Source organism: Crotalus tigris, unplaced genomic scaffold, assembly GCF_016545835.1.
Source record: "Crotalus tigris isolate CLP2741 ecotype Arizona unplaced genomic scaffold, ASM1654583v1 scf7180000024445.887990, whole genome shotgun sequence".
NCBI classification, from domain to species: domain Eukaryota; kingdom Metazoa; phylum Chordata; class Lepidosauria; order Squamata; family Viperidae; genus Crotalus; species Crotalus tigris.
In genome coordinates this window covers 366,744-379,690 of record NW_024100614.1, presented here as the reverse complement: position 1 = coordinate 379,690, position 12,947 = coordinate 366,744, and the positions used below count along the sequence as shown (strand labels likewise).

General features: G+C 37.3%; 1 protein-coding gene across 8 annotated transcripts in view; it reads left to right on the top strand.

Annotated features, from left to right (window-relative positions):
* The first annotated feature begins 4,525 nt into the window (after nt 1-4,525).
* STAU2 (staufen double-stranded RNA binding protein 2) overlaps nt 4,526-12,947 on the top strand; it is a 181,317-nt gene continuing 172,895 nt past the window's right edge. For 6 of the 8 annotated variants that reach the window (XM_039332045.1, XM_039332047.1, XM_039332044.1 and 3 more), the window contains exons 1-2: nt 4,526-4,762; nt 9,077-9,195. In XM_039332045.1, coding sequence (XP_039187979.1) covers nt 4,615-4,762; nt 9,077-9,195 — 267 coding nt within the window. In that variant the 5' untranslated portion in view covers nt 4,526-4,614. Of the gene's footprint in view, nt 4,763-5,860; nt 6,968-7,026; nt 7,649-9,076; nt 9,196-12,947 lie in introns of those variants that run through there. The other 2 variants (XM_039332051.1, XM_039332050.1) reach the window with 2 other exon arrangements.

Here is a 12,947-nt window from a genome sequence, read left to right as displayed (position 1 = left end):
TACTACCTGGGTGGTTTTATACTATTTTTTGGATATGGAGGCTGTTTAAATATGTAATAAGGATTTTAAACCAAAATTGTATCATTTGGATTTCCATAAAACTATATGATCCCACACTAGGACATGGACGCAGAGGAAGAAATCAAGGTTTGCTTTTTTTGCTTTATCCTTAAATTCTCCGTCACCTGAAAATCTGTTTTGGGAAATAATGGAGCTCACGGCAAAAATATATGAAATGACATAGTGAAAATGAAGGATTGACACAAACGACCATTCCATTTTTGGGGGGGGAAATGGTATCACTCAAAAATATGTTCTCTACAACCGGTACATGCTGAGTTGATTCTGTGCTATCAATAAGAAGTTCAGGATCTACTTTCTACTTAATCACAGTTCAGTCTGCAATATATACATGGCAGATGCCCTTTTTTTCCCTGGAGGTTGCCCATCTTTATCAATTGCACTTGGTAGTACACATCATAGTTTATTATTCATTTTATTTATGTGGTATTTTGCTTAGAACATGCAAGGCAACTTACAAAGAGATGTTCCTTAATTTTATCTTGTTTATTAACCCATGAGGTAGATTGAATTAAAGGAGAATGATTGGCTTAAACTCAGTGAATTCCTGGGTTTCTTTAATATTAACCACTCACATCAATATCATTTTAAAATTTTATAGTCCACCTGTATGTTTTCTTCATTATTTATTTTTGGTATTTTAGTAGCCTGGGCTATCCTAATGTTATGAATAAAGAACCACCTGTCTTAGTATCAGTTATTAGTTAAACCGTCTTTTTCCCACTTCATGGTAAAAAAAATGTCAGTTTATATTTTTCTGTTGTATGGTATGATGTTGGTGTATGAAAAGGACATTCTCTTATCTCCATGAGACATTTTCTCAGAAAGTCCAGTTAGACAATATATTAAAAATTGTGAAACAATCATATGCTCAGCAATGCTGTTTGGATATTAATATCCTATTTTTTTCAGTGAAGATGGATACTGTGAATTAATTAAGTTTGCCTGCAGTCTCATATCTTTAATTTCACTTTCTTCTAATCAGGCTTCTATTTAGGAAATTTGCCTCAATGTCTGTAGCAATAGCCAACTACGATTGCATTTATTTTGCCAGACTCCTCTGTTGATAGCAATCTGAGAACTTCTACTTAGAACAGACTTTGACTGAATTATGTGTAATGTGCTATTTAATGCTGCAGTAGCACATACATTTTTGTATAATTGTACCTCATGTTTATTGTTATTAGATAAGCAAACATGAATCCATTTTCAATGCTGCTGCTGCTGACTTGAATTGGGTCGCAGATTGTCAGATGGGAATACTTACCAAAACACACCAAATGAAGCATATGAATTGTTTTAAAGTAATTCCAAATCTTCATGTTCTGGTCCAAAACAAAACAACTTAAATTGATTATTGTGAAAATTATTTTAATTCTTTCATGAATTACTAAAAACTGGAACAGGGAAGATATATTGGTTGTTAAATTTCATTAATATAATCTACAATATTTGCAGTGAAGGATGATCAACTGGCAGGATAAAATAATATAATTGTTGCTAGTAATTTATTAAAATGTGATAAAATTGCTTATATATTAAGTCATTCCTATTTCTCAGCATTTTCAGACCACCAGTTTTGTCTAGGTGCAAATGACATGGAACTAGTTTTAGTATTCAGTACTGTATCTTTCATGCTGTTTATAGTTAATGCCAATAAAAAAGGATAGGTGCACAGAATAAAATTCAGTAGACATTTTTGCATTCAACTGCTAAATTGGAAAGGAGAAAAACATATAAAATAATCTGCCTAAAGATGTCTAAAAACTGCATCTAGCTGCACTTTATATGATTTCCCTTTATATCCATTTACTTTTTTAATGTTTATTGTGGATACTATAACTTTTCAGTAATATCAGGAAAGGCAGCCAATGGAAGCAAAATAAAATGTAAACATTAAACATTCTAAAACAACTGAAAGGTGGTTGAAATGATGTGCTTTTCAATTGCTTTTCTAAAGTTTATTGAGATAGAATATAGTCTGAAAGTTCTCTCTCCCAGAAAGTTCTCTCCCCTATCAAATATAAAATCCTTTTGAAATGCGTTAAAGGCTCTTTATAGATACATAGCTTAATTTGTATAAATGACATGACTCTTTAACATTTTGGGGAAAAAATAATATACGGCAATTTATCAAATGTAATCAATTGTATCTTAAATTTAGAGTACATTGGTAGAAATCACTTGACTCACAGCTTGTACTTAATAGCACATAGTCCAGGGGGGCTTTTCCCAATTTGTCTTATGCACCAGTTGTGCCATTCTAAGATCAGAATATTCTTATGGAATATACATACCTTAATCAGCTGATGGTTGGATGACTGCAATATATTTTATATGAGGCTGTTCTGCAAGCTACTTTAGAATGGTCCAAAATACAGTGGGGCAAATTGGTATGGGTGCACCATTGAATACCCATGTCATACTTTGTGAGCTGCATTGGTTACCAGTGAGCTTTCAAGTAAATTCAAGGTCCTGTTGGTCATCTATAAAGCCTTTGTGGTACAGGGCTAGATATTTGTAGCTTCTAGCCTATTGTTTCTGGCTGCCTTAAAAGAAATATATCAGGATCAGCATGTTTACGGTTCCATCAATTAAAGAGTGCCATCTTAGGGGACACACGAAGTATGCTTTCATTGTTGCTGCCCTTGGAATGGTATCCCCCCCCCAAAAAAAATCCTAATGACCCTAACCTTGCTGGCATTTAAGGAAGACATTTAAGAGCTGGCAATTCCCATAGGTTGGAAAGGTTTATGTTTGGTCTTGCTAATTTCCAGGTAGTAATAGTAATAGTAGTAAAGTTGGAAGGGACCTTGGAGGTCATCTAGTCCAACCCCCTGCTCGGGCAGGAAACCCTACACCATTTCGGACAAATGGCTGTCCAGTCTCTTCTTAAAAACTTCCCGTGTTGGAGCATTTACTGCTTCTGGAGGCAAGCTGTTCCACGGATTAATTGTTCTCACTGTCAGGAAGTTTCTCCTTAGTTCTAGGTTGCTTCTCTCCTTGATTATTTCCACCCGTTGCTTCTTGTCCTGCCTTCAGGTGCTTTGGAAAATAGCTTAATTCCCTCTTCTTTATGGCAGCCCCTGAGATATTGGAATACTGCTATCATGTCCCCCCTTGTCCTTCTCTTCGTTAAACTAGACATACGCAATTCTCGCAACCGTTCCTTATATGTTTTAGCCTTTGATGTTTAATGTTTGGTTTTTACTGTTTTGAACCATTGCAAGCTGTCCAGAATCATTGAGTGGTCTTAGATATTGACTAAATAAATAAATAAATATTCCTGCAGAATATACAGACTGCTTGTTACACAATTGCAAAACAGCAAGTCTCAGAGCTTTGCATAAAAGCAACTGAAAGCTCCACAGACTGTTGATGGAGGCAGACAAATGTTTCATGTCAACAATTAAGTCATAAATAAGTCATTTGTGGAGAGAAAGATATGAGGAATTTCATCTGGTACTTCAGTCAGTAGTGAGGGGAGATGGTGAGAGAATGCCAACAGGTCTGCTAGCTGTGGTCCAGGTGATAGCACAGAAGTGTCAGGCAGGGAAAGGCTGCTAAATTGCTTGCTAGTTGCTTGGCCTGAAAACATGCATCTTCTAGCAATAAATTCCAAATGGGACGTCCCACTGTGGAGAAATTGCAGCAGTCAACAACATGGTAAATAGAGGGAGGTAGCAAAGGAAGAGAAGATGCCCATATTCCTCTCTCTAGCTTAAACACTTGCAACAGCAGTTCAACGGTGATGTTAACTTACTAAGGGCTGTGTTTACATGACAAGTCCAAATTTCTATACAGTTAAATAATCAGATCTAACCCAGTGGCGGGGAATGGAGGATACTTGTAAGGGACAAGATTGGATGGATGGTGGATGCGAAGAAGTGGAGGAATATTTCTAGTTACTTGAATCAAGTAGCATGCATTGTATTAGGGTACCCCAGTAGCAAGAGCTAATTCACCAAGGTGAAAAATCAGACTTGAGACAGGAAAGGCCAAAATATAGGCTGTGCAAAAAAAAAAAGGAAATTAAAATCCATGTCTGCTTTCTCTTCTAACAAAGAGCTGTATCAGTTGTTTGATAACCCAGGTGCTGGGTTGAAATGATGCCCAAAAGTGCAAGAAAAGATCAAATAAGTTACCTGGCATTGGGGGCAGGGTGAGTGGGTGGAAGGATGATAGAAAATCCAGTACTGAAATGCACTTGTTTATGGTTTACCACCAATAAAAGCAGAAAAAAATGTCTTGTACTCCTTCAGGTTTATATCATCCAAATAAAAGTATTGTTAAAGGGAAACGTCTTTTCTCCATCCTGGGACTGAATCCAGAGGACGGCGGTGCCTTCAGTTGCCACCGGAGGGCGCGAAACACCACTCGGGGTTTGGGACTGGGAGGCGCTGGGGAAGGTGATGCAGAGGCGGCTCTTCGCACGGTGAGAACTTGGGGGGGGGGGGAGCAGTCCCGCATAGAGACGCTCCAACCTAGGCCGAATGGGCTAGGTCCCGGCCAGAAATCGGAGAGCGAGCCGCCATGGCGTCGGCGGCTGCGCCTTATCGCGGCGTGCAACGAGAGTGGAAGGGTAGAGAAGCGGTGGGTTGGAGACGACTTCCAAGGCGGGGTCGCTTCTTGTTAGTATTCGCCGATTTTGACGACGTCTCCAAAGTGTACCGGGAACCAGGTAACCTTGGCCGTACGGCCCGTTGCGAGGACGGCTGGAGCGGACTCTTCCAAAGCAGCCGCCCTGGCCTTGGATAGCCGCTGGAGATGCTGCCGCGGGACAGAAAAGAGCTGCCTCCTCCTGCGGCCTGTAGAGAGGAATCGAGCTGCGCAAATCCAGCCCTGCCTCTTTTGCTCGTCACAAAATAATAGAGTTGGAAGGGAACCTATAGTCCAACCTCCAACCCTACACCATTCCAGACCTGGGGTTGTCCAGTCTCTCTCTTTTTTAAAAAAGCCTCCAATAGTATCTTCTGAAGACAATCTCGTTCGGCTGAGAGACGGGACGGCGGGGAGCCTCTCGTTGTCCCTTCGAGAGCCCCTTATCCGATAGGACAAGGAGCGCCCAGGTGATATATCCCACCTTGGGAGCCTCGCAGTGTTTCTGAAAGATCAGTTCAAATCGGGATGTTCAGGAAACATGTCAAGGACTTATTTGTGTATATATATATATACATACACACATCTTCCCATGTAACTTAACGGATGTCCCATTTGACTTAGTTAGGTCCGGGGCTTTTTTTCTCATAGAATGCTCAGAACGGAGTTCCAGCAATTTTTTGGATGGAACCTTGTAGGGTAGGCAAGGCGGGTTGTATGTGTGTGAGTTCCGGCACCTTTTTTTTTTTTTTTTTTTTAGAAAAAAAGCACTGGTTAGGTCTCATTTCACTTAACAAAGCTTATTTCTGAAATGTATAACATCACAGATATGTAATGTTTTTGAACAAAAATATACCCACATAGTTAATCATTATTCCTTCAAAACCTGAAAAATTTTGATATTAACATTGTACCAAAAGTAGAACTAAAACAGCATATTTTCATTGTACTGGTTTCATGCCTACTAAAATCAAACTCATAGATATGTTAAATAATATTGTTCCCAACGCCTTCCTCTCTTAATTGTTCTCTTGTTTGGTTTTTCTTAAAGAACATTTCAATGATGAAGGCAAAACTATGTTCTAACTCTGTATAATAAGTTTGGAAGCTAGTTACTTGAATAAATTCTAGACTAAATGAAAATTACACATGCTATAAATAATTACAACTAAATATGCTTTCTTGAATTATTTAATAAATATATATTAAATTTAGACTCAGCATTCCTTTTAAGATGTCTGGGCAGGCCCTATGTTTAAGATGGTCTGGTCCTTCACTATGATCTGGTTCAGACACTGAGATATGATTAGATATTCAATGTCAACCATTAGTTTTGTGGCTGAATGGAATGCTGAGCCCATCAGTTAGACCAGGGGTATGAAACGGGCCAGTTTCATCATACCGAAGCCAAGCCCACCCCATTGCCGGCAATGCAAAAAGAATTGTGATACGTTGTGACATGTCATGTGACACGGCGAGTTTGACACCCGTGAATTGGATTAACTGAAAGTTTATTTAGATGTAGCAGATATTTAGATTCAGTAGAGCATGGGTGGCAGCTTTAAGACTTGTGGATTTCAACTCTCAGAGATTTCCTAGCCAACAAGTCTTAAAGTTGGCAAGATTGTCCAACCTTGGCAATATTAAGACTTGCTGGTACTGCAAGAATAGAGTACTATGTTCCTAATCAATGATATTAAGAAAAACCAAATAATAAATAAATTGTTATGCCAGTTGCACATTTTAGTTTGGCTTGATGGTATTTGAGAAAGTGACTGGTTTGTGTTTACACAGTGTATTTATGAGGGCTGAATGAAAAATAATGTTTGCAGTGTTATAAGTCATCAATACATGGCACTGCTAGCACACTCAAAACTCTGATATCTTCTTTAGCATTTGTTCTTTATTTTAACTGATGGGAAGTTGTTATAAGAAAATGTTGGTGTTTCTGTTATTTTGTGATATAGAACCCTGCAGTGAGTGCACATTGGTGCACTTTAAATCACATGTTATAACTATTTTTTTTCTGGCAATGGGAAGAAATTCATCACCAAAAGCAACTTGTTTATAGAATTGATTGAATTGGCATGAATAGTGGGCATTGCTGGCCCAAAAATATAAAGTTGGTAAGCCAGAAAAAGTTGATCTGGGTGAGCATGAATGAAGAAGATAACATCTAACAGCAGCCAATGAGTTTCACAAGAGAAGAATTGATGAAGTGATTAAAGACAATTGATGGATAACTTAAAGGGAAACTGCTATCAAGCGTGAAATTTCACAGAAATGTGTGGGTCACATTATTGATGTTTTGTGTAAGATAAGTTTTTAGCATGTTGACTGCAGAGATGAAAGCTTCAGGAACTGAAATTTGCTAGCAGTTTTTGCCACTTTACGAGAATGAAAGTGAAGAACCTCTTGACATCATGATGACAACACAGTAGCTCATCATTATGATCCAGAAATGAAACAGTTACAAAATAATGTCACTAAAATGTCACCTGAGGGGGGGGGAATCAAAACAAAGAGGCAGGAAGACTTGTGGTCACATTTGTTTGTGACATAGATGATTCTGTTAGTATGGATTTATTTGAACCTGGTATGATTATCAACTCAAGAGTATTGACTATCGTAACTTTTAAAATAGTGATTAAGAACCGTTCAGAAGCAAAGAAGGAATTTTTGCTATAATATAATAATGCTAGGCCTCACACCTCACAAGCCATCCAAGAGGCCATTGTGAAGTTCAATCTTGCCATTTTACCCATCCCCATTTAGTGCAGAACTGGAAATATGCAACTTCCACCTTTCCCCAAAATTGAAAGAATACCTTCAAGGGCATCTGTTTGATTCAAATGAAGAAGTAATAGTAATTTCAGTCTCTAATTGAAGAGACAAAGCATGTAGTTTTTTCATGATGGCTTCAAGAAGCTTGTCTGGCATTGGCAGAAATTTTGTATAATGAATGGCGGTGAGTATGTGTGAAGAAGTAAATACAAATAACAAAAGAACTCAATCTAGGCTATTTTCCTGTTTTACTTAACTAAACATCTCTTTTTAAATTAAATATATGGAGATGGAGTTTCTTTTCATTCAACCCTTATTGCTTTATTTTTTAATAGTTTGTGCATATGCAATCAGACAATAGTTTTGATTCATTTTACCCCGCATTATATTTAGATTGAGGTTTCATAAGTGTCTGTATTTTCTGGATTTTATTATATGTAAATATATGTTGTGACATATGTCACACATCACAACTATTTATTTTACAGAAGTAAAGTTGGTGGTCCTCAATTTAACACACAATTAAAAAAGAGAGGGGGAAAGCAAAATGCTCATTATATGTAATGAGCATTTTGTTTCCCCCCCTCCTTTCTAACTGCGTGTTTCATTTAGGACCACCAGTTTTACTTCTGTAAAATAAGTAGTTGTGATTTGTGAGAGCAAACATGAGATTAGACATTGAGGTTCTGAGATGTCAGATCTTTCTAATATTCAGCTTGTAGGGCATCTGAAATGAATGTTAAAGTAGAAAATTGTGCATTCAAAAGAGTTGCTTTATGTTTTGGATCTTATCTCATACCTTGAGGAACTTTGGGGGGTGTTATCTCAGAAGGTGCCTTTTTTATTTTATGATTGATATCCTCATTGTGAAGGAGATTTCATGAAACACAATTAAACAGATACACAAACATTTTGTGTAAGAATTCTCATGTGTCCATCAGCTACCACTCCTGAATAGGAATCACTGCTTTATTCCTTTTCAAAGTGGCCATTCAGAAAAATTAATTGGTGATTAATATTTTATGCACTACTGTAAGAATAGCCATGTGAATGCACAAGCCTTTGAAGTTTTAATTTTAATGTTTTAGCGTCTTTTGTCATACTGTGTTTGTACACACAGTAAATAGCCTCTATCTTAATGTAAACACCTCATATTGTATCATTCAATGTTCATTATGTTTAGTTTGACAATATAAATTTTCCTTTTTAGCCTACTTAACATCTTCTGGAGTAGCCTCCTGAGTAAATGAGATTATCTCCAGGTTTAAGATTTAGAGATTTTGTAAATTTAGATCCGAATGTTCTAAATCAGGGGTCCCCAACCTTTTGGGCACCAGAGACTGGTTCCATGGAGAGACGTTTTTCCGCAGACCAGAGGGTGCGTGGTTTTGTGTGCTGCCTGCATCCTGGACTGGTTGCTGGCATGCCGCAGCCTTGTACTGATCCATGGACCAGGGTTTGGGGACCCCTGTTCTAAGTTAGTGGTGCTTTCTGGATATGATATTTTGTGATTCAAAGGTAGGAAATAGAAGCAATTGATCCTGGTATTTCTGTTATGTCTGTTAAATATAGATATACATTTAACTATAGATATACATTTCTGTTTTTACAGCCTGTATTATTCCAACAGTGAAATTGAATTGTCTTGCTATGAAAAGACAGAAGGCTGCCATCTCTATACCGTTATATCAAAAACCAGCCCCACCTAGAGAGCAAATTATAATTTTTGTGGTATGTATGATCGGATGTTTGTGCATTTTAATTATATTTTTAATTATTGTAGGTCCAATAGCATTTTAAAACACCAGCAGATTTTAACTTTTTAATTTGTGTATGCTGCATTTCATTATTTAATACTTTATCTATTTCAGGTATGCTTTAGTTTCTGAATTTTCTTTTCCTTCACAGTGAGAGAAAGCATGTGGAAAATTAGCAGGAAATGAAACAGTTTCCCAATCTCGGTAGATATATATTACATTGTTTGGTTTGCAAACGTTACTTGATATCATTTGGTTTATTTTAAAAAAAAAAACTCCTCATTTTACATTTTACAAATCCTTCTGTTCAAGACATGTGGAAATAGATGGGTTATAGTCACTGCGTATGAATAGAAAACCTTCCTGACCAATCGCTACACTAAAAAAAATTACCATTTATGAAAGTGTATTGTAGAGGCAAATGTGACAATAGAGATATTTGGGTTTTCTTTCTGCTATCAGATGATATGTGTTTTCTCAGCACTTTGAGCCAGTTAGGAATTTCTGTATCGTCAGTATGGTTTGTAACTTAGTCATCTAAAACAGAGCTGGCTGTACAGTTCTTTAAAAAACAAACAAATTAAGGCTTCAATTGATTCTTGAGTGGCAGGCTAGTTGCATTTCAAAAAGAAGCTAGGGCCAAAGAAGTTGAAAGGCCAGTACTTTAATATAAATATAATATTATTCCTAATTTTCCTCAAATTTATTTTAACAAATAAATAAGAAAAACAGTTCGGACTGTACTGAAGGTTTAAGAACCTTGAGGCCTTTCATCCTTTGCATGCTTTTTCTATCAATTATTAGTTGAGAAAATTGAGGCTGCATTCATATATCATAACAGTAGTACAGAATACCCGTGCTACATTAGCACGATCACATAGGACTCAGTTTAAGAACTTAATTTACTTAGAAGTGGACAATCACTTGACTATGAGCCAGCAATGTGCAGCAGCAACCAAAATAGCTAACATAATCCTGGGTTATATAAACACAGGCATAGAATCAAGATCACGAGAAGTACTATTACTGCTTTATAAAGCCCTAGTAAGACCACACCTAGAATACTGCAGCCAATTTTGGTCACCATACCACAAAAAAGATGTTGAGAGTTTGGAAAAAATTCAAAGAACAACTAAGATGATCAGGGGACTAAAACATACGAAGAATGGCTATGGGATTTGGGTCTGGCTAGTCTAAGGAAAAGAAGAAATAGAGGAGACATGATAGCAGTGTTCCAGTATCTAAGGGGCTGCCATAAGGCAGAGGGGGCCAGGTTGTTCACCAAAGCACCAGATGGAAGGACGAGAAACAATGGTTGGAAACTGACCAAAGAGAGGAGCAACCTGGAACTAAGGAGAAATTTCCTAACAGTGAGCACAATCAACCAGTGGAACAGCTTACCCCCAGAAATTGTGGGTGCTCCATCACTGGAGATTTTTAAGAAGAGATTAATCCACCTGTCTGAGATGTTATAGATTCTCCTGCTTGAGCAGGGGGCTGGACTGGAAGACCTCCAAGGTCCCTTCCAGCTCTATTCTATTCTAAATAAATTTGGGAGTGGGACACGGTGGGGAAGTGTCTGTACGGTCCTTTACAGTATATTAAAAACCCTTGTGCTCTTATTTGGAGTTATAACTTCAAGATTATCTATATATTATACAAAAATTGCACATAAGCAGTTCAAGACCTGGGAATATCTGCTTACACCCAAAGAAGTAGAAACTCAATAAGGCTTGAGGAAATGATATGGGAAGCTCATGAAAATGCTGTCACAAAGCTTGTGCTCATGGTTTCTATTTGCCTAGAATGATATGAAAGTCAATCTGTGGAAAAAAAGCTTTGAAAATAATGGTTATTTATCCATGCAAGAAATGAAGTTTACAGGATCAATTGTCACTCTATGTTTAGAAAATAGTGTAACTTAAAATAATTTTTATTGGCCATCAGAGGGCAGTATGAATTTATTATTTGTTTTTAGCTTTGACTACAGAAGCTAAGGCATTTTTCAGCAGACTATTCTTTACACTCTTTTTAGACTGCATTATCCTGTTCCATATTATGTTTTTAAAAAGGGATTAAATTTTTAACTCTGGCTATTATAACATTTTGTAACAGCTTCTTATTTTGAAAGGCATGTTGAGTTTATGCTAGATGTTAGAAAACCTAAAGAACACAGCATATGGCCTATATACCACAGAAGTATTTTTAACCTATGCCATTATTTCTTGCAAAATGCTTGTTTAGTACTATACCTATACAATTATTTCTTTTCTTTCTCTCCTCTTTCCATGCTCTCTCATTTCTCAACATACTTCACATACACTGAAAGTCTATGGCTGAACAGTATACCGTGGTCATTTTCCCCAAATCCTGGCAACAATTTAATTCTAGTCTGTGAAATAGTAGATTCTGTTGAGCTGCATTCAGAGAGTAGGAAGGTTAAATTAGAAGGCATCCAAAACTAGGAACTGGGGAAATACTTCCATTATGGGGACAAGCCTGGAGGAGAAAGAGGGTTGGGGTTTGATACCTGCAATCTTAACCAAACTGGGTTTTAGGCAAAATAACTTTTGCCTAAACTTTAAATTCAGAGAAGATTTCCCCAACCTAATATCCTCTTTAGTTAACGAAAGCATTCTCTGGATTTTCCCTATCAATGTATCAGTGGATAGACCGGCTTATGAATTTTTGGATTTTAAGTTCAGCACATTTGAAAGGTATCAAGTTCAGGAAAATTGAGATCAGTGCTTTTTAATGAGATAGTGTTTGATCAGTGAAGCCCCTGGCAACAATTCTCATGTTCTTACATAATTCAAGAGTCCATGCAGTTGGACTCTTGCACTGCATTATCTATAGGACTGAGATTGAGGATAACTCTTTAGAGTAAAATCAGCAGCCCAGTTGTTATGAGGTAGGGTCTACTGCTATAGAATAACAGCTATCTTTATTGTTGCTATACAATACTGGCTTTCAATAGACATCCAGGCTCAGTTCAATAGTATTTGTTATCATCTTTAAAACCCTATACAGATAGTCCTCACTTAATGACTGTCCTGTTTAGTGATCATTTGAAGTTAGGGTGGCACTGAGAAAGTAATTTTACAACTGGTCTACCCACTTACGACATTTGTAGCATTTTGCAGTCATATGATCATCAGCTGGCTTCTGACATACAGAATCAATATAGAAGCCAGTAATAAAATTGCAAATCCTGGTCATACGATGTCTTGCTTAATGGCTAGGTGATTCGCTTAACACCTAGGAAAGGTATAAGTTTGGCAGTCATGTAATCTCACTTAAAAACTCTTAGTGACAATATTACCAGTCCCAATTGTGGTTGCTAAGAGTGTGATTGCAAGTTTGATTGCCTTGTTCAGAATAAATCTGCCCATTGTGTCAGTTCATCTAAAGCATGGGTGTCAAACTCGCCATGTCACGTGACATGTCGCGACGTATTGCGACTCTTTTTGCATTGCCGACAGTAGGTGGGTGCAGCTTCAGTATGATGAAACCGGCCTGTGGGCTGGCAGTTTGACACCCCAGATCTAAAGAGAGGTTATGAGAGTTTTAGCCCATTAATAGGTAAAAAGTACAAAGATTAGAATCCATACTTTCTTGATACTATAGAATTGTTTGGATCCCTTGCTCCTGGATTTCAGGAATAATCTCAAAGTTTTTCTTTTTAACCCAACCTTAAAGGCTGAAGCCTAGTTGTTTATGTTGGCT